At 44.5% G+C, this 22593-nt stretch overlaps 1 protein-coding gene across 4 annotated transcripts in view; it reads left to right on the top strand.

Moving 5' to 3' along the window:
• Positions 1 to 22593, top strand: part of GIGYF2 (GRB10 interacting GYF protein 2) — a 190457-nt gene that overhangs the window by 139770 nt on the left and 28094 nt on the right. For all 4 annotated transcript variants that reach the window (XM_040427902.1, XM_040427904.1, XM_040427900.1 and 1 more), the window contains 5 exons: positions 14192 to 14299; positions 14388 to 14488; positions 15577 to 15668; positions 17556 to 17678; positions 21027 to 21284. In XM_040427902.1, coding sequence (XP_040283836.1) covers positions 14192 to 14299; positions 14388 to 14488; positions 15577 to 15668; positions 17556 to 17678; positions 21027 to 21284 — 682 coding nt within the window. The remainder of the gene's footprint in view (positions 1 to 14191; positions 14300 to 14387; positions 14489 to 15576; positions 15669 to 17555; positions 17679 to 21026; positions 21285 to 22593) is intronic.

The raw sequence follows: 22593 nt of genomic DNA, 5'->3' as shown, positions 1-22593 counted from the left end.
GCGTTACCATGAACACTCGTTAGCGATAATCTGAGCGATTCTCAGCCTGTGTCTTCAAGAATACAGGCGGGGGTGCCTTCCTTAGGGGACACTAACTGCCCTGATTAGTGTATTAACAGGACAGTGGTTGCCTCACAAGAATCACTCTATAGCAGCATGCGGCTATATGGATGAATGTACTGTTAATACACTAATCATGACAGTGAGTAAGGAAGGCACCCCGCCTGTATTCTTGAAGGCACCTTATTGCATCACAGCACTCATAGGGTATCAGATAGTTTTAACCCTTTAAGCTTGCTAACGTTTTCCAATTATTTTAAACAAATGTATTAAAGGTTAAGTTTTAGTGTCTGGGACTAGAGTGGCTATAAGCCTAGTTAGGCTGTGTGTTTATATAATCTGTTGGTGTTAAACAGCCCTTATTTGTAGACCTTGTGGCTGTTTTTATTTTATTTTTATTTCAGTAGTACTATGCAATTGAAAATTAAGTACAAACTTTTCCTTTTCTGTAAAGGCCCTACCGTGTTTCCCCGAAAATAAGACCTAGCCCTATTTTGCAGGGTTTTGGGGAACGGGTACATCGCTGGGCGGCTTCTCTACCCTGTACCGTAGTTGACTGAGGCAGCAAGAGGATGTCCTTCTCCTCTCTGCTGCCTGGAGCTGGAGCCTCCACCAATCAGCACCCTGTCTTCTCTCTCGACGGATCTCCCTGGTAACGTACCATACACATTGCTGCCTAGGAGCTCAGGGGCAGTGTACGTACGGTACCGGAAAGAAGTGTGGCATTGCCTGCCAGAGTACTGTACCGGTATAATACCGTAGTACTGTGCCACCCACTGTGATTTATACTGTATTCGAATCTATCTTGATTTTTAGTCCAAGCATTAATGTGTGATTGTTGTTCATGGACCCAAAATAAGCCCTAACCCGATAATAAGCCCTAACCCTTTTTTCGGAGAAAAAAATAATATAAGACCCTATCTTATTTTCGAAGAAACACGGTATTTACACAGAACGAATATCGTAAGACTCTCATGCGAGCGAAAATGAACGAGAATCGCGTTATGTAATAAGTATGAACGATTCAAAGACCAGCAACAAATCGCTCGTTTCTCGTCCATCATGATCTTTCAGCATAAAAAATTATTGCTCCTTGTTAATCGATTCGTTATAATATGGGGTTGTCTACTCGCAAACGATATTATACAGCAGTGCTCCAGACCAAAAAAAATACCTAGTAGCCATTGGCTCCTGAACTGAAAAATTTAGGAGCCTAATCAAATTTTTAGTCGCCAAATCGAAACCGAATGAAAATTTCCATTACGCCTAATGACAGCACTTGTGAGAGATCCTCCCCCTTCCGGACAGGAAACAGGAACTTCCCAGAACTTCCACCACTCAGTTCTTTCCTGTTTCCTGTCCAGGGACAGGAGGATTTCTTTTCAGGTCTATCTTTGGGCTGCAGGACCTCTAGGGTTAAAATAATGGAAACCTAGTGGAGGTACCTGTCAGCGTAAGTCTCCACTAGGAGCCGCTGAGAAGCCCAGCGTTTTTTCCCTTCTTCAGAGCCATGGGGGATGCCTGTAGCTGCCTCGTGGTCCCCATCTAGCCGGTGAAGTTGCGGCGTGAGGGGGGGGGGTGGATCTTCGCCTCTCATTGAGGCAGGCCGAGTGCGTTCCACCGGCTGGAAGGGGAGGAGCTTAAACATGGCGGGCGTTGCGCGGCCCATTTGAAAAAGGGAACGCCGGCCAGCCAGCATGGAGGGAGCAGCAGCAAGCAGATACCGACCGGACGGCCAGTTCTTCCCTCCATTTGCCCCCTTGAAGCAGCATCATCATGCAGGAAGAAGGGGAAGTACAACCGCGCACTGACAGACAGGAGTAGCTTTCTGAATCCAGCTCGGTTCTCCTGGGGGTAAGAGGGGTTAACCCCCACCATCTCCCTTTGGGGAGTTATTATTATGGTCAGATTTAGACTGATTAGGCTGTTTTATTAAATGCAGGTTAAAGAAGCCCCAAGAAAAGCTACCCACAAAACAAGAGCTAAGGAGTGTGCAATTTGCAAGCGAAAATTGAGCCCGTCTTACCCCAAAACATGTTGCCAACCATGTCTGGATAAGTTAGTGGCAGATGAGTCGCCATCTTTATTAGAAAGTATCCAAGAGTTAGTTAAAAATGAAGTTCGTTCTTCTGTGGAAGATTTTAAAAAATCCCTGCCTAGCTCATCCAGAAATAGGAAGGCTCAGACGGTAGTGGAGGATACTATGGATTCTGAGTCTGAGGAGGGCACTATTGAAGACTCAGATTCCTCCTCTGAGGATTTGACAGGGAAGCCGTTATTCAGAGCGGAAGATACGGATCTGCTATTAAAGGCGGTTAGATCCACAATGGAGTCCAGGTCTAGGCCAGAACTTATGTTTGAGAGCCTAAAGCCTAAAAAGTCTAGGGCCAATTCAGGACTGTGTATCAAAGATCTGATTAAACGCGAATGGGAGAAGCCTGACAAAAAATTCTTTATCCCTAGAGCGGTCAAGAGAAAGTACCCCTTTAACGATCAAGAAGTATCAGCTTAGCAGGAGGTACCGAGGGTAGACGCCCCCCGTAGCTAAGATAAATAAAAAATCAGCTCTCCCGTTTGAGGATTTAGGGTCCCTTAAGGATCCCATGGACAAAAGGGCTGATGCATACTTAAGGAAGAATTGGGAGGCCCTTGGGGATGGGGGGCCCATTCAGTTTTGGGGTTTTTCCAAGGCCCTTGGTCAAAGACCCAGAGTGCTCAGTCCCAAAATGCCAGGGAGTTAAGAGCAGTCCTGTGCGCATTAAAGGAAAGTCTCCCATCTTTGCCTCAAAAACATGTCAGGATCATATCCGACAACGCCTCGGTGGTAGCTTATATAAACAAGCAAGGGGGAACAAGATCTCCTCAACTAAGGCCCCTTTCACAAGAGCGAGTGAACGCATTGCACCTGCACTGAATACTGACCCATTCATTTCTATGGGGCTGTTCACACGAGTGGTGATTTTCACGCATCACTTGTGCGTTGCGTGAAAATCGCAGCATGCTCCTCTTTGTGCGTTTTTCACGCAACGCAGGCCCCATAGAAGTGAATGGGGTTGCGTGAAAATCGCAAGCATCCGCAAGCAAGTGCGGATGAGGTGCGATTTTCATGCACGGTTGCTAGGAGACGATCGGGATGGAGACCCGATAATTAGTATTTTCCCTTATAACATGGTTATAAGGGGAAATAATAGCATTCTGAATACAGAATGCATAGTAAACTAGCGCTGGAGGGGTTAAAAAAAAAAATAATAATAATAATTTAACTCACCTTAATCCACTTGCTGGCGCTGCCGGCATCTCGTCTGTCTCCTTCTGTGCTGAGCATTCATTCCAGGACCTTTGATGACGTCACTCCGGTCATCACATGGTACGTCACATGATCTTTTACCATGGTGATGGATCATGTGATGACCGGAGTGACGTCATCAAAGGTCCTGGAATGAATGCTCAGCACAGAAGGAGACAGACGAGATGCCGGCAGCGCCAGCAAGTGGATTAAGGTGAGTTAAAAAAAAATTTTTAACCCCTCCAGCGCTAGTTTACTATGCAGTCTGTATTCAGAATGCTATTATTTTCCCTTATAACCATGTTATAAGGGAAAATAATACAATCTACAGAACACCGATCCCAAGCCCGAACTTCTGTGAAGAAGTTCGGGTTTGGGTACCAAACACGCGCGATTTTTCTCACGCGAGTGCAAAACGCATTACAATGTTTTGCACTCGCGCGGAAAAATCGCGGGTGTTCCCGCAACGCCCGTGTGAAAGAGGCCTAATGCAGCTAGCATCCAGGATCATCTTGTTAATACAGGGGAAAGCTCTTTCTCTCTCAGCGGTTCATTTGAAAGGCTCAGAAAATCACCAGGCGGACTTTCTCAGCAGACACAGATTCAGTCAGGCGAATTGGTGTCTGAATCAGGAGGTATTTCACCAAATAGAGGCCCTATGGGGATCTCCCACGATAGATCTATTCGCCTCAGTGGATAACAAAAAGTGCAAAAGTTTATTTTCTCTGAGCAGGGAGGATCAGTCGATAGGCACAGATGCGCTCTCACAGCCATGGGGGAAGGGCCTAATCTATGCTTTCCCTCCCATCAGCCTATTGCCCAGAGTGATTAAGAAGATCAGGGCGGAGCAGGCAACAGTGATACTAATAGCACCGTTTTGGCCAAGAAGAGTCTGGTTTGCTTGGTTGAGGAGACTATCAATATCCGATCCCTGGATACTTCCAGAAAGACAGGGCCTACTATATCGGGGCCCTCTACATCATCCGGAAGTCAAGAACCTCCACCTGACAGACTGGATTTTGAGAGGACATTCTTCAGGTCTAGAGGCCTATCAGAACAAGTCATTGGGACTCTTCTAGCTAGTAGGAAAAAAAGTCACCTCCAAAATCTATCTGAGGGTATGGAAGACCTTCCTTCGGTTTGCAGGCCCAGGCCTAGACTTGAGCTCACCTAACATCCCGTTAATTTTAATTTTTTTTACAGGAAGGCCTTAACAAAAAGCTTAAACCCAGCACTCTCAAGGTCCAGGTCTCGGCACTGAGTGCCCTATTTGACTTTAGATTGGCTACTCATCCTTGGGTCAAAAGGTTCATTAAGGGATCCTCTAGACTATGTCCTATAGTTAAATCTAAATCAGCCCCATGGGACCTTAACCTGGTTCTATCCGCTCTAACCAAGGTACCGTTTAAGCCTCTTGGGGACATCCACTTAAAGATGCTGTCCTATAAGACTGTATTTTTAGTGGCCATTACATCCGCCATACGAGTAGGAGAACTATCCGCTTTGTCATCTTCCCCACCATATACCAAGATTCTGGAGGATAGAATTGTATTCAAACCGGATCCTGCATTCCTGCCCAAAGTAGTGTCGGTATTCCATAAATCTCAGGAAATAGTTCTCCCTTCTTTTTGTCAGGACCCAAAGAACGAAGGGGAAAATCCTTTCATACTTTAGACGTCAGGTGTGTCTGTGCATATTTAGAGTCTACGAAGGGCTTTAGAAAAACCCTGCAACTCTTTGTTCAGTTTCAGGGTCAGAACAGGGGATCGAAAGTTACAAGCTGTACCTTAGCCAGATGGATCAAGAGAGTGATAGGTCTGGCATATTCACAATCAGATTGTCAGGTCCCTTCAGATTTTTCAGCTCATTCCACCAGGGCAGTAGCCTCTTCCTGGGCAGAAAAAGGGTGTGCTACCATAGAACAAATCTGTAGGGCTGCAACGTGGAGTTCCCCCTCTACTTTTTACAAGCACTACAGGTTGGACCTTTCATCTGTGCAGGATATGTCTTTTGGGAGAAAGGTGCTGCAGGCTGTAGTCCCTCGCTAATAGTTATCTAGTCTAGTCTCTCACAGGTGCTGTCATGGGGCGTAATGGAAATACTTCAATTACTCTTACCGGTAATATGTTTTCCATGAGCCCATGACAGCACCTACATAATTCCCTACATAAAAAAAATATAAAAAATGATTAAAAAAGAGAAATCTATATTTTAGTATTGTGCCAAAGAGATATGCCTGGCATATATTTGGCGCAGTGTTTTTTCTGGTTTGCTTTTTTTTTGCTTGTGTTATTAGTTTCACTATATATAGGTGCATTGCTGGTCCCAGGAATCTTGTCAAATACTGAGTGGTGGAAGGCAATGGACCAATTTAAAGATCTGGGAAGTTCCTGTTTCCTGTCCGGAAGGGGGAGGATCTCTCAGAGGTGCTGTCATGGGCTCATGGAAAACATATTACCGATAAGAGTAATTTAAGTATTTTGGTATCGTGACAACGCTACGCCGATCAGATCGGCGTAGGGTTGTTTCGATACCAAAATTTTGATTCGCTTTCGTCACCATAAAAAAGTATTGCGATACTTAATACCGCGAAAAAAAAAAAAAAAACACCAAAAAAAAAGCCGCGTGCATTTCGCATTTTATGAAACGTTCAGCCCATAATGAACAGTCCTATCCTATTTTTTAAGGTGACAAAAAAAATGGCAAATGCTCACCGCATAGGAGATATTTTTTAATAATTTAATAGTTTGGACTTTTCGGACACAGCGCTATGTAATATGTTTATTTATTGTTTATATATTTTATAGAAGTTAATGGGGCTGCGTGAAAATCGCAAGCATCCGCAAGCAAGTGTGGATGCGGTGCGATTTTCACGCATGGTTGCTAGGATGAAAGTCTATTCACAGTATTATTTTCCCTTATAACATGGTTATAAGGGAAAATAATAGCATTCTTTAATACAGAATGCTAAGTTGAAGGTCAATATAATAAACATTATATACACCCCAGTATAATAAACATTGGTGGCGCAGTACGCCCCCCCCCCCCAACACCCCAGTGTAATAAACATTGGTGGCGCAGTGCGCCCCCCCCAACACCCCAGTATAATAAACATTGGTGGCGCAGTGCGCCCCCCCCCCCAACACCCCAGTATAATAAACATTGGTGGCGCAGTGCGCCCCCCCCAACACCCCAGTATAATAAACATTGGTGGCGCAGTGCGCCCCCCCCCCCCAACACCCCAGTATAATAAACATTGGTGGCGCAGTGTGCCCCCCCCCAATATAATAAACATTGGCGCAGTGTGCCCCCCCCCAATATAATAAACATTGGTGGCGCAGTGTGCCCCCCCAATATAATAAACATTGGTGGCGCAGTGTGCCCCCCCAATATAATAAACATTGGTGGCGCAGTGCGCCCCCCCCCCCCAACACCCCAGTATAATAAACATTGGTGGCGCAGTGCGCCCCCAACACCCCAGTATAATAAACATTGGTGGCGCAGTGGGCAGTGCCAATGACTGTTAAAAAATAAAAAAATTATTAACTCGCCTCCTCCAATTGATCGCGTAGCAGCCGGTCTCCTGTTCTTTCTTCAGGACCTGTCAGAGGACCTGTGGTGACATCACTGTTCTCATCACATGGTACATCACATGATCCATCACCATGGTAATGGACCATGTGATGAGCTCAGTGACGTCACCACAGGTCCTGAAGAAAGAACAGGAGACCGGCAGCTACACGATCAATTGGAGGAGGTGAGTTAATTTTTTTGAATTATTTTTTTTTTTTAAACCCTTATTGGCACTTCCCACTGCGCCACCAATGTTTATTATACTGGGGGGGCACACTGTGGCACCAATGTTTATTATACGGGGGGGGGGGGAGACCCACTGCGCCACCGCGCCACCAATGAAGATGACTGACCTGTTAATACAAATACAGGGGGCGGGTGCCGGAATCAAATAGCCGGCACCCGACCTCTATGACAGGGAGCTGCGATCCGCTACAGTTAACCCCTCAGGTACCGCACCTGAAGGGTTAACTGCCGCTGATCGCAGCTCCCTGTCATAGAGGTCGGGTGCCGGCTATTTGATTCATTGGTGGCGCGGTGGCCACAGCCCCTCCTCCTCCTGTCTCTCTTCTTATTGGCGGAGGCGGCAGCACAGAGGGGAGGGAGAGACTCCTCCACTGCGCTGCTGAGAAGAACATCGGCGGCGGGGCAGAGAACTATTATCTCCGGTGCCCGCCGCTGTATTCAACGGCAGAGCTGCGGCGGCGGGTATAGTCGCAAATGGCGACAAGACTAAAAAGTCTTCTTGCCATTTGTAAATTCTAAGTCGCATTGGCGACCATTTTGGTCGCCCTCTGGAGCTCTGTACATGCCTTTTGACTAAGCATCTGTCCCCCATCTTTACATGTAATAACAAGGAATGATTTAAAGCGAACGAGTAACGACCACGAGTACGAACAATTATGTGTATAATAAGCAAAATTTTAGTTACATCTTCGATCGTTTATCGTGATCTGTATGAAATTTGCTGGTATAATACAGTCAGCACAGAGAGATAAAACTATATAGATAGGTAATCCATTTTGAGGGGAAGATATTATCTGCAGGGTAATCCTCCTGATAATAGTCGGTTTAGAACCAATTTAACAGCGTTACCTCTATTGTTTTCTTGATGGGCCTAGTTAATGATGTGAGCAGAAGAGCATTGTACTTATCCGTGTAATGTGTGAGGCTCTAATTGAGTCAATCATCCCTTTCCCTCTCTAGTCGCAGTGAACGGTCTGACTGAGAAAGTGAAGTGAGCCGAAGGCTGGGTTCACACATAAGCACTTTTTACAGGCATTTTTATCGGGTGTTTTTGAGGAGTATTTTGTGGCATTTTTGTATTTTGGAAATGCGCGTTTGTGTGATTAATGCAATGAAAAACTGCCACAATACGCACGACAATATGCCACAAAGAAGCTCCTGTACTTCTTGGGGCGTAGGGCGTTTTACAGCGCGTTCGTACACACTGTAAAACGCTCAGGTGAGAACCATGCCCATAGGGAAACATTGGTTTTTGCCTGTTGAGCGTTTTACAGCGCGTAGGAACGAGCTGTAAAACGCTCAGGTTTGAACCCAGCCTAAAAGTCCAAACAAAGGAGGAAATTAAAGAACCAGGGCAGGAAGTAGAATACATGGAGGGACTTCAAAAATGATGTCCAGAAAACCTTCCGCCATTTTTTTTTTTATTAAAAAAAAAAAACATTACGTTTAATATTCACATATAGGCTAATAGGTGGTAAAGCATTTTTGTTAGTGTCCCTTTAAAGGGTTTCTGTCATGAGAAATAACGTTATGTAGCTGACTGACATTAGCGATGTGCTGATGTCAGCAGTACATAACAGTATGCTTTATAACTCCCTGCCTGCCGCCGTTCTCTTAAAATAAACACTTTTAAAATATGCTAATGAGCCTCTAGGTGCTATTAGGGCGTTGCTTCCGCCCCTAGAGGCTCAGTCTACGCACCCTTTGGCACGCCCAGGTCCAGTTGATTTACTTTTAAGTTCTCCTCAGTGTTCCGTTAATCCTGCGCCGTCCCTTTTAGTATTCGGCGCAGTGAGTGAAGGACGTGCTCCTGCTGCCGGCTTCCTTCCTTCGGCGCAGGCACAGTGAGGAAGCCGGCAGCAGGAGCGCGTCCTTCACTCACTGCGCCTGTGCCGAATACTAAACGGGAAGGCGCGGGATTTACGGGACACTGAGGAGAACTCGAAAGTCTATCAACTGGACCTGGTCGTGCCAAAGGGTGTGTAGACAGAGCCTCTAGGTGCTGAAGCAACGCCCTCATAGCACCTAGAGGCTCATTAGCATATTTTACAAGTCTTTATTTTAAGAGAACGGCGGCAGGCAGGGAGTTATAAAGCATACTGTTATGTACTGCTGACATTAGGTACATAACGTTATTTCTCATGACAGAAACCCTTTAATATGACCACCTCTAAAAGAACGCAGCAGCAGCTTTGGGTCCTCATCTCAAGGAGGTTTGTGTTTATTTTCTGTATAATTTTCTTATAGTTATTTGGTGATCACACAGGTGTATGGCTCATTACAACGCAGATTCTGGACTCTGCAGAACACAGAGCAACCACCATTCATCCTGCTCTGCATCGCACTGAGCAACGTGCCCGACTGTCACGTGCTCGCTGCCTCGGGGCTGTTCATCCCACATTACTACTTTGTCTGCTACTGACAGGAAATTAATTTATTAAAGTGTAACTGTCATGTTTTCATTAAAAAAAATGTTAGCATATGTTACTGCTGGTGCAGCATTATGCATAAAGCAATCTTTAGTTTCTTCACATACCACTGTTTTCCTTGAGGTTTTTCCCCTTAGTTACGGCTGTTTTAACCCCTACTATGTGAGGATCTTCTCAAGATGGCTCCTCTGTCAGTTCTCTGAGGCCAAAACTGCCTTCCCTCACTTCACATACACACGTGCTGTAGCCAGCAGCGCCCTGCCAGCCAATCAGATTGGATTACTGAGAGACACGCCTCCTCGCTCTGAAGTTTAATGCAGGCATGCAGTGTGGAGGACCGCCCCTCTGTCTTCTGTTTACACTAAAGGGAAGACAGACAAGCCATAGCAACGGTCTTTTAACCCGTTCTCTATGTACGGCACTGGAGCGATGTTTAAACATGGTGCCCGCTCGCACGTGCAGCGGGCGCCATGGCCGGCAGGTCTCTGCTGTTTCATACAGCAGAGACCTGCGGCTAATTGCCGGGACCATCAATAATGCCGATCGCTGTAATTAAAGGCTTTAGATGCCGTGATCAAGCGAGATCATGGCATCTAAATGCGCAAAAACTGCGCTTCCTACTGATGCCCCGTGCGGCCAATGTGGGCATCGGTAGTTGTGCTGAACACTGTAAGCCTCGCTGTCGAAGCTTCATGCTGCAGTTCTTATTTTGGCCACCAGATGGCAGGCCAGGATAAGAAATTAGCAACTTCTAGTTTAAATCTCATTTCTCATCCGTATCATTGGAGGACACAGGCTTAACAATGGGTGTAGCTGTTACTACTAGGAGGCGGACACTAAGCACAAAAGTGTAAGCTCGTCCCTCCAGCTATGCCCTTCCTACAGGGGCTAAGCTAAATCAGTTTTAGCTTAGTGTCTGTAGGAGGCAGACCTCCCTGCGTTGCAGGTCTGCAGTTTTTTTCTTTTTTTTCGAGGGAGTTTCAAGCAGTTCTAAAAGCTGCCTGCACTGCCACCCAGAAAACGGGTCCCCCAAGCCCGCTGCTCCTTCCTGTTCTCCAGAAGCAAAGGAGGACCAAAGGTTCCTAAAAGCCTCTGTATCCTGCCAGCGTTCCGATCCCCACGGCTGTCCACCGCAAGTCCCCTCTGTCCCGGTGTAGCGTCCCTCCCCAAGGCCTGCTCCCAAGTGGTCCCCCCGCTGCTAGTCTCCAATACCAACCAATCTATTGTGGAAATATTGGGGCGTTTGTCGGCAAGGCAGTCCTTTTGACCGGTCCAACTTTGGGGATCAAGGGGCTCATGCCTGTCGCAGCCATTCCGCAAAACGGGCCAGAACATCATCCCCCAAAAGGGTGTCTGTGTCTCCCGTTTCCTTGGCCTCTCCTCCTCCTACTAGGGAGTCTCACTCAGACGTGTCCTCTATGGAAGAGGCAAGTTCTGAGGAGAGATGGTCAGATGAGGATGTTGTCTCTCATGAGGGTCAGTCGCCCAAACTGTCCTCTTAGGGTGGACAATCTTATTACAGCGGTTATTGAGATGTTGCAGGTTGAGGATCCTGCACCTTCTTTGGCCAGCTCGGGTTTTTCCTTTAGAAGGTCCCGACGCTCGCACAAGTGTTTCCCCAACCATCAGGATTTTGATTCATCTCTTTCCAAGGAGTGGAATTTTCCTGAGACGTTTTGCTTTGCCAAAACGCTTAAACATCGTTTATCCATTTCCTGAGGATTTGACTAAGAAATGGTCGTCCTCACCTATAGTATAGTGTTTCCCGCTTGGCTACTACGCATACTACCTTGCCAATGGCGGATGGGGCTTCTTTCTCTGATATCAGGGATGAGAAACTGGAAGCGTTTGCAAAGTCTTCCTTTGAAGCAGTGGGCACAGCACTGCAGCCAATGTTTGCCTCTACTTGGGTGAGAAAGGCGATTGGGAGGGGGCGGATAATTAACATCAGAGTCTCACCTCGGGAGTCCCCTCTGGGGAGCTGGCCGATATGGCTCTGCAGCTCTCTCATGCTAGTGCATATATTTGTTAAAAGACTCTTTGGACGCGGCCAAGCTTAAGGCTCGCTCGTCAGCCCTGTTGGTGGCTATTCGCTGTACCCTATGGCTCTCCTGCTGGGCGGCAGATAATGCTTCAAAGCGGACCCTGACAGCCCTCCCCTTTACCGGCAGCAGACTGTTTGGTTAGTGCCTGGATGAGATCATTTTAGACGCTACAGGTGGTAAGGGCACGCATTTACCACAGAACAGGGGGCAGTTTAATAAGTCAAAAAAGCGGATGCCTTTTTTTCGCCCCTTTTGGAGTTTTTCCAGCCCTAAGAGGTTGGCCGACAAGTCGGCCCCGGATCAGAAGGCCAAAAAAATAAGGGTCAAAATGGCCAATTTGCCATTTTTTATAAAATGTGTTAAAAATAAACTACAGATTGTTCCGCCAAAAATTAGCCCCTAAACAGCTCAGTACACAAGTATAAAAAAAGTTATGGAGGTCAGAATATGGTGATGTGAAAAAAAAAAAATTGTCATCAAAGTTAAAATTTATTTTTACACTTTTTAGGGTACTTTCACACTTGTGGCAGAGGATTCCGGCAGGCAGTTCCCTTCGCCGGAACTGCCCGCCGGATCCAGCAATATGGACGCAAACTGATGGCATTTGTCAGACTGATCAGGATCCTGATCCATATGACAAATCCATTGAAATGCCGGATCCGTCTCTCCGGTGTCATCCGGAAAAACTGATCCGGTATTTTTTTTCGGTCTGAGCATGCACAGACCGCAATGCCGGATCCGTTGGGCCGGATCCGGCATTAATGCATTTCAATGGGAAAAATGCCGGATCCGTCATTCCGGCAAGTGTTCAGGAATTTTGGCCGGAGATAAAACTGCAGCATGCTGCGGTATTGTCTTCGTCCTGAAAAGTCAGAAAGACTGAACTGAAGACATCCTGATGCATCCTGAACGGATTGCTCTCCATTCAGAATGCATGGGGATAAAACTGATCAGTTTTTTTCCGGTATTGAGCCCCTAGGACGGAACTCAATGCCGGAAAAGAATAATGCCAGTGTGAAAGTACCCTTAGACATAACAAACCTACACATATGGGGTATCGTTGTAATCACATTTTTGCCGTAAACAAAACACTGTGGGAATAAAACCCGTAAAATGGTGGAGGAATTGCGTTATTCTTTTCCAATTCCACCCCATTTGGATTTTTTTTTTTTTTTTTTACAGCTTCCCACTACATTTTATGTCATAATTAATGGTGGCATTAGAAAGTACAACCTGTCCCGCAAAAAATAAGCCCTCGTACGGCTATGTGAACGGAAATATAAAAAAGTTATGGCTCAAGGAAAATAGGGAAGAAAAATGAAAACACAAAAACGAAGAAACCTCTGGTAGCCTAAGGGTTAAGGGACCAGTAGAAAGGTACAGGGGACAATAATGAAAGCTGTTATAAGGTCATTACAGATCTTTTGACAATCATTGACAGACTAACTCAGGTATACATGCCTAGTTATAATAAACTAGCAAAAAAATTCAATAAGACACTTTAAAGGGAACCTGTCACTGGGATTTTGTGTATAGAGCTGAGGTCATGGGTTGCTAGATGGCCGCTAGCACATCCACAATACCCAGTCCCCATAGCTCTGTGTGCTTTTATTGTGTAAAAATAAACGATTTGATACATATGCAAATTAACCTGAGATGAGTCCTGTCCCTGACTCATCTGACATACAGGACTCATCTCTGGTAATTTGCATATGTATCAAATCGTTGTTTTTTTTACACAATAAAAGCACACAGAGCTATGGGGACTGGGTATTGCGGATGTGCTAGCGGCCATCTAGCAGCCCATGTCCTCAGCTCTATACACAAAATCCAGGTGACAGGTTCCCTTTAAGCAGTAAAAAAAGATCCTGAAACTTTATACCGGAAATATCTTGTGTAACGAGTAACTGTTACTAGCTGAAATCATAATACCGGTTTTATGCTAATGTAATTTGAAACTATAATGAATTAAACATTTCTGGTGTAAATGAATGGTTAATGGGTTATTCCCATGTTATGAAGTGGTGGCATACTGCTAGGACATGCCACTACTTTATGGTCAGTGGGTGTCGACCCCTCCAGCCCCCAATAATCCAGGGCATGAACCAGCAATACATCCCTTTCATTTTAGCTACAGTGGGGTTTCCAAAGGTCAGATCCCCACCTATAAAGTGAAAGTATATACCAGCCAAGTGCCATCGTTTTATTAGATGGCATTAACCTTCAATTTCTTAACACTTGTTAAATTGTCTGTTTTCCCCCTCCTTGATAGGAGCAGAAAAGCATAAATAGTGGAGTTTTGGATACATTCAGTGACCAACACCAATGGTGCCCCACTGACCCCATTGACTTATATTGGGTCTGCCAGGATTCAGTTATGGGGAAGAATAGAGCAGCATGCTGGGTCATATGACGGAATTTCCAAACGCAGCATCCCTAACAGGGCCTCTGATGGAAATATAGACAGTCTTGTGTCACGATGATGAATATTTTTTCATTATGATCATTATCACCATCGATATTAACAAGTATTTATTGCCCTTTGTGTTCAGACAGCAATACACCCAAGTCATGGCACAGCAGCAGAAAGCAGCACTCTCTTCACAGCAGCAACAGCAGCTGGCGCTTCTATTACAGCAGTTTCAGACTCTAAAAATGAGGTAACATCCAGTGTCAGCTGAAAGATGGCTTTATATCTTTGATATGCATGATTATTTTCTACTGTCTTTAATTCTTTGCTCTTGATAGGATATCCGAACAGCCTGTTGTTCCAACGTTACCCAGGGCAATGTCTGTTCCAGATAATACTTCATTGTGGGAGCTTCAAACAGCTGCCCCTCCACCCTCATGTAAGTGTTACTCTTTGTCATGGACTACAGTAGGGTCACGTGCCTTTCACCTAAGTACTCGTGCACACTACCTTTGGCTGTTTTGTGGTCCGCAAAACATGGATACTGGCTGTGTTTAATAGAACAGGACTATCCTTGTCTGTAATGTTCTATTTTTTGCTGAACTAACATACGGACACGGAATGCACACAGTGTCATTTCAGTTGTTTTTTGCAGCCCCATTGAAGTGAATGAATCCGCATACGGGCCACAAAAAAAATATTTTACGGACACAAAAAAAATATATTTGTGTGCAGGAGCCCTAAGCAAGATCATTTTTTAAGTTAGTCTATAATTCTGTTCTGTATGTGGTACAGAGATTGTCCAAAAAATCTGCATTGGTATTCTAAGGTTGTGGTCCATCAGCAAGAGCTTGTATTGATGCCAGGTTTGAGACCCTGCGTCTTTAGCAAGATGTGCCGCTGTCAAAAGATTGCCAACATTATATTCACTGTAACGTCTTGCTCATTGAGTGAACCAGGTATCTTCCTTCTCCTCTTATAGTGTAATTGCCATATTCTGATATATCAGGAGTAAGGCTGATCTTCAGTAGTAAGACTGAACTTGTGTTTTTTGCGGAACCCTATACTTTAGGGCTCCTCACCAGGGCTCATCTGAACGTGCATAATATGGTTTAGTGCAAGCCTGAATTGGATGATGTCATGAGGATGCATAGAAAAGCTTCTCCAAAAGTTTTTTCAGCCAAGTTTTTCACGCTGTCAATTTTATGCTTAATAAGTGGTTATCACACAGAGCCATTTGAGGCATAACCAGTAAAGTACTTAAAGGGTTTATCTGGGATTTTGATATTGATGGTCTATCCTCATAATAGGTTATTAATATCTCATTGGTGCTGGTGTTTGAACAGCCCATCATTGAGGGCTGCCACTAGTTTGAGCCCCACGATCTGATATTGAGAATTTATACTGATGATAGGCAATCAATATCAAAATCCCGGACACCCCCTTTAAGGTAGCACCCTTTCATTTACCATATACTTATGTTGTGTCTTTACTTCTCCATTAATAAGTCTCTGCCTTTGATTACAGTGTGGGAAGGAAGCAGTGTGTGGGACCTACCCATAGAGTCAGTATCTCAGGGAGCGACCAGAGAGCAGCTGGAGAAGGCTAAAGCAGCCAAGGTATTTGAGCCAACTCATAGTAACATACTGTAGACCGAAAAAAGCCATATGACCATTCAATTCAGCCTATTCTACAAAATTGATCCAGAGGAAGACAAAAAAACTGAGGTAGAAGCCAAAATTCCTTCCCGACTCCAATCAGGCAATCAGAATAACTCCCTGGATCAACAACCTCTCCAGAAATCTAGTAGCTATAGCCTGTAATATTATTACGCTCCAGAAATACATCCAGGCCCCTCTTGAATTCCTTTATTGTATTCACCATCACCACCTCCTCAGGAAGAGAGTTCCATAGTCTCACTGCCCTTACCGTAAAGAATCCTCTTCTATGTTTGTGTACAAACCTCCTTTCCTCCAGACGCAGAGGATGTCCCCTCGTCACAGTCCTGGGTATAAATAGATGATGGGATAGATCTCTGTACTGACCCATGATATATTTATATATAGTTATTAGATCTCCCCTCAGTCGTCTTTTTTTCTAAACTGAATAACCCTATTTTTGATAATCTTTCAGGGTACTGTAGTTGCCCCATTCCAGTTATTACTTTAGTTGCCCTCCTCTGAACCCTCTCCAGCTCTGCTATGTCTGCCTTGTTCACAGGAGCCCAGAACTGTACACAGTACTCCATCTGTGGTCTGACTAATGATTTGTAAAGTGGTAGGACTATGTTCTTATCACAGGGATCTTAGCCCATTATCTTGGCCTTGGCAGCAGCTGTCTGACACTGGTTTCTACAGCTTAGTTTGCTGTTCACTAAAATTCCTAAGTCTTTTCCAGGTCAGTCAGTGTTACCCAGTGTTTTACCATTTAGTATGTACGGGTGACTTGCATTATTCCTTCCCATGTGCATAACTTTACATTTGTCAGTGTTAAACCTCATCTGCCACTTATCTGCCCAAGCCTCCAATCTATCCAGATCCCTCTGTAGTAGTATACTGTGCTCCTCAGTGTTAATTACTTTACACAGTTTAGTGTCATCTGCACAAAATGGATATTTTACTGTGCAAGCCTTCTACAAGATCATTAATAAATAATAATTTTAATTTGCCAGTGTGGAAGTGCAAAATGCTCTGGGCACATTTAGTTTTTTGGTTTGCTGCAAAAAATATCTCATGTGATCCCTGCATAGGAAACTGTAGCAAGCTTGATACTCTTGTTACAAAGTATGTACTCATGACCATCAATGGTTTTTTATTGAACATGATTTTGTTTGTACTCATACGTTATATGCATATTTCCTATACATTATAAAAGCCAACTTTTTTATTATTTCCCACTAAACACCTAAGTAATATCCTTGTCTCTAAATTAAAAATTAAAATATAAAATAAAAAAACCCTGTACAGATGCAGTGCCCTGCGTTAAATACTGTATATTCAGAAGGTTCTGTGTTTCTATCCCTGGAACACTGTTATAGCATGATCAGATAGTGAATAAAAAGCACAGAATGTGGTGAACAAATGATGTGGATGGTCAAAGGTTCAATGCAAGCATGTGATTAAGATGCAAAAGGATGGTCAGAGTATGCAGTGTAAAAACAGAAGAGCTTTGTGTGACCTAAAATGGCAACCACCATCTGAATACCTTGTATAATATTGATGCCCTGTTTTGATAAATTATCTGCTCGTTACATCCTGTAGCCATGTAGGACACATCCGTTTTTCCTTTTTTACATGAGTATTGCACCATATTATATGGTGTATAATACATGCATACATGCCTGGGACTGTTGTATATATCCTACCAAAGCTTCTGTGCAGATCCCATCCATTCTGAGGAATTTTAGCATGCATTGTTAATGCTTTATTGAACTTTTTATTTCAGCAGTATCTCTGTGTATATCCTTATATTTTTCCATAAAAAAATTGTGTAAAACTGTTTTCTAGATTGAACAGGAAAGAAGGGAAGCAGAGTTGAGGGCAAAGCAAGAAGAGGAAGAACAGCGCAGGCGCCTTGAAGAGGAGGAGAGAAAACGAAAAGAAGAGCTAGAATTGGCCCGACGCAAGCAGGTATTACATTTTAAGTATAGCTTTGTTTATCTGTGACACATGCAGGCGCTGTGCCCCTATCTGTTTTATCTTTAAAAAAAATATACATTTCTTAGACTTTACTTTGGATAACTTATGAGAGTTATGTGATTATTTGTTTCAAGGAGTTGAAAACCTCATTGATCATATACAAGAAAGAACTCACAGGCTTGCATGTAGTTGTGCATTTTTTTTCTCTTTAACCCCATCCCAACTAGCGCTGTACATGTATGAACTTTAAAGGGGTTGTCTCAACACAGACAATGGGGGCATATCGCTACAGCGGACCTGCACCTATATTGGGAACGAAGCCCTGCAAGGTGGTGGCTGGAGGACTCTGGTCCGGCCCCCACCAAGCCTGCTCCCCATAGAAGTGAATGGGAGCGCACCACACATGACTGGCCACCGCTCCCATTCACTTCTATAGGCCCTCCGGAAATGGCCAAGCAAGCGCTCTGCTATTTTTGGCAGCCCCATAGTAAATGAATGGAGGGCAGCTGCACATGCGCAGTTCATCCTCCAACACTTTCGGGCCTCCGTTCTAAATATAGGTGCCGGTCCCAGTGGTGGCCTATAAAACAATGGCGGCATATCCTAGTGATATGCCTCCATTGTATGAGAAGAGACAACCCCTTTAAAGATGGCGCCTGCAGCTAATGTCTGTGACCAGTAGTAATGCTGGTCAAACATGACCACGGCATCTGGGCGCACAAAGACCCAGAAGTGTGCGCTTCCGGGTGTGCTCCGCCTCACCCTGGCGTGGATCAAGGGAGCCGGATATAGTGTGCGGCAGACCCTGTCCTGTGACAAAAGGCTGCTGCACATTAATTTCTATGGAGCCACTGCCTGTTGCAGGGCTCAATAGGTAATGTTAATGCATTGGAGTCTATGAAAGAAGCAATCTAACGATTGCTTGTTATAGGGGTCAGAATAGAGAAGAGAAGAAACATTTTTTTTCAAGGTTTAAATTAGTATAAAAACGCAAGAAAAACTATACATATGTGGTCGTGTGAATAGGACCTTGTTATTCGGTCCCATCCACTAGATCGTATTTTTGGCCCGCATCCAATCCACATTTTTTGTAGATTGGATGCGGACCCATTCATTTAAACGGGGCCACAAAAAATGTGGACAGCATCCGTATGCAGCCCCGGAAATTTTTTTTTTAACTTGTCCTAATCTTGTTCTTTTTGTGGACACGAATAGGCATTGTTACAATGGATCCGCAAAAAAAAAAAAAAACTGAAGTAACACGGGACATCACCTGTATCTTTTGCAGACCGCAAACTACATAAGGTTGTGTGAGGCACATGGTGTTATTAATTTGCGCCTCATATTAATAGTAAGTGACTCCATCATTAACTCCATGTTACCAGTTATATGAGGATATGATGGGTTCATTGTTGTTGTTAATGTGAGGCACATCAAGGTACTGATATAATAAGACCATATACCTCCCATTAATATAGGCATATAGCATGAAGCAAATATAGCATGAAGCAAATACCTGTAAAACTGCAGGAAACTTCTCCTGCAGCAAGATTCTTCTTTATCTTGAAGGATAAAGGCCCTTTGATGTCATTGCCATGTGACTAGAAACAAGTGTATGTTACTGGTCACATGGCAATGACATCATCAATGGTCCTTTTAACCTAGAGCAGAGCAAAGACTGGGGTGAGTTTTGTTTCTCTCTTGCCCTCCTATTTTCCTACCTCCCTAACACTCTGCCAGCAGCCACTCAGCGTTTTCATTGGTGGCAGTGGTCACAATGGGGAAGGAGGGACTATGTTCTCTAGTAAGAAAAGATACTGTGTTCTCTAATAATAAGATACTAAGCTGTACAGTAGCACAGCCTAATATGGAATAAATGTGAATCCTGGTATTGCATTGAACCAAGTGAAAAGTATTGAATAAATATTGAAAGTTTGATACCCGGTGCAACCCTAATTATAACTATGAAGGAACAATTATGTTTATACTTCCCTAATGTTTTTTTTTCCTGCCATATTGTTCCCTGTTTCAACTGCACAGCTAGATTAATTTCTCTCACAAGTAGGTGGTTTATCCCTTCTATGGAAGTCTGCCAGCACTGTACTGCTGTGACCTCCTTTCCCTCACTCCCACTATGTTTGTTTTCAGCGCCATAGCTCAAAGAACAGATGAGATGCTGAAATCATACTTAAGCAAAGACAGGAGGGTCCTTTGATGTTTAGAAGCAGTTGTTTTATCAGGATCTCTGCTAACTCTGATGCCCCCACTTCCTCTCAGCTGTATTCTGTGTCTGTTACCAGGGACAAATCTTGCCTGACAACAGGCAGTGGATTGCAACTTAGTGGAAGTGAGACCCTTAGTGGCCCACTTACTGCTTTTTTTCAGGTGGATGCAGGCATATTTTTTAAATGAAGTGATTTAGAAATTTGCTAGTTTCACCATTCTGTGTTAAATGAAATTGTGTAAAAGTATATTGACTCTTTAAAGGGGTGTTCCCATCTCAGAAGATGGGGGCATATCACTAGGATATGCCCCCCATTGTCTGATGGGTGCGGGTCCCACCGCTGGGACCCGCACCTACAATGAGAATGGAGCGGGGAAATGAACGGAGGGCGCACTATGCATGCGCAGCCACCCTCCATTCATTTCTATGGGGCTGCCGAAAATAGCCAAGCGCTGACTCAGCTATTGCCGTCTGCCCCATAGAAATGAATGGGAGCATGGCCGCGCGTGATCCGCACGTGCACGGTGCGCTCCCATTCACTTTTATGGGAGCAACGCTTGGTGGTGGACGGACCCTGGGAAATCCGGTGTCCTCCAGCCACAGTGCTCTCTGCTTCGTTCTCGTTGTAGGTGTGGGTCCCAGCGGTGGAACCCGCACCTATCAGACAATGGGGGAATATCCTAGCGATATGCCCCCATTGTCTGAGATGGGAATACCCCTTTAAGGGTATGGTGACACATAGTGGGTCCGCTATGGATTTTCCTCAGTGGAAAATCTGCACCATATATCTATCTGCTGATATTCTGCATCAAATGGTGTGGATTTTGTTGTTGAAATTTACACAGAAGTGCCGCATTTTTGCCTCCGAGTTCCCCCACTACATTGCAAAGGATGAAACCCATGGTAGAAATGTACAGCATAAATTGACAAAGTCCCAAGTTATTGTGGATATTCTTAAGTGACTGAGATTTATTTTTTCTCTTCCACTTTGCTGCTGCTGTAAACACTGCAGATTTTCTGCACTCCTTTCTGTGCAGCATCACCTTTGACTCTTCCTTGAAAGTTACCATGCAGTCATACAATTGAAGTGTAAAACTTTCTTTTAAACCTTTTAGGAGGAAGCCCTGCGTCGCCAGAGAGAACAGGAGCTGGCACTTAGGAGGCAAATTGAGGAAGAAGAGAGAAAAAGGGAGGACGAACGAAGGCTCCTGGAAGAAAGGAGGCGGCAGGAAGAGGAGCGGAGAAGACAAGAAGAGGAGAAGAGGAGACTTGAGGAAGAGAGAAAGAGGTTAGAAGAAGAAAGAAAGAGAAAAGAGGAAGAAAAGAAACGGGAAGAAGAGGAGAAAAGAAAAAGGGAGGAATTACGGAAGCAGGTACAATCAAAACTACACTTCTAGACAATGGGATGGAAGCATCCTTCTGCAGGGATTGTCTGCTGTTTCTTCATTCTGAGGACTTTAAGGGGTTCTGCAGTTTGTTTAAACTGATCTATCCTCTGATCGGCGACACCCGGGACCCCTACTGATCAGCTGCTTGAGAAGACAGCGGCGCTCCAGCAGCGCCGAGGCCTTCTCACTGTTTAGCGCCGGCCCAGTGACTTCACGACTTGTATCACTGGCCTGGGCGGGGCTAAGCTCTGTTCACTTGAATGGAACTTAGCCCCGCCCAGGCCAGTTGATACTAGTCGTGACGTCACTGGGCCAGCGGTAAACAGTGAGAAGGCCGCGGCGTTGCTGGAGCGCCACTACCTTCTCAAACAGCTGATCGGCGGGGGTCCCCGGGTGTTGGACCCCCGCCGATCAGATGCTGATGATCTATCCAGAGGATAGATCATCAGTTTAAACAAACTGCAGAAACCCTTTAACATAAAGACCTTTTAGACTAACAGATGTTTAACATAAAGAGTGACGACTTAGCAAGTCAATTGCATTTAAAGGAAGCCTGTCATGTGGGTATTTGATTATAATATAACTCATCATATACAATTATTAACTGTTAAAACGTACCTTAGATTTATTCACTTAGTGGTGTGACAACTGGTTAGCCTCATAATTTACATGTAAAGAAGCCACGTGCCGCATGCTAAGAGCTGATTTGAGTCCAGCGGTAGTTCTATTCAGCACTGTAGCCACTCCCCTATTCACTTGTTCAAACGCTCAAAATCCCGCGCACGCGTGCTGTCTGACCAGTGTAATGACTTCCATTCAAACATCATAAAGTAAACTGCGCATGCGTCGGGGATATACTGGCGTGGTCTATCCTCACTTCCGGTAATTCAGTAGAAGCGGGAGTTATTTGGCGTGACTAAACAACAGCTTGGAGCTTCTGGAAGGAAAATAACTGGCGCATGCGCGTTGTATAAGAAAGAAGGCCGGGAGAGTGGCTTTACTGCGCACATGCGCGGGATTTGAAACAAGACTTCAGAGCCACAATAAAAATAAAAAAAAGAGCTGTAGATAATAAGATGATGAAAAATGGGGTGTGATTTGTGACGTCATTTGTTCATTTTAATAATTGGCGGGAAAATAAATAACGAGGAATGCAAAGTTACTATATTACTAATGTGAAAAAAAGGGGGAGGAATGTACTATTGAAATGAGTAATTATAATAAGGGCTAGTTTGTTCATGGGCTGATAAACACATGACAGGTTCCCTTTAGAAGACATTCCATTATACAAAAC

This window comes from Bufo bufo, chromosome 4 (genome assembly GCF_905171765.1).
Source record: "Bufo bufo chromosome 4, aBufBuf1.1, whole genome shotgun sequence".
NCBI lineage: Eukaryota > Metazoa > Chordata > Amphibia > Anura > Bufonidae > Bufo > Bufo bufo.
The sequence above is the reverse complement of the archived record's forward strand: the minus strand, read 5'-3'. Positions and strand labels throughout refer to the sequence as shown.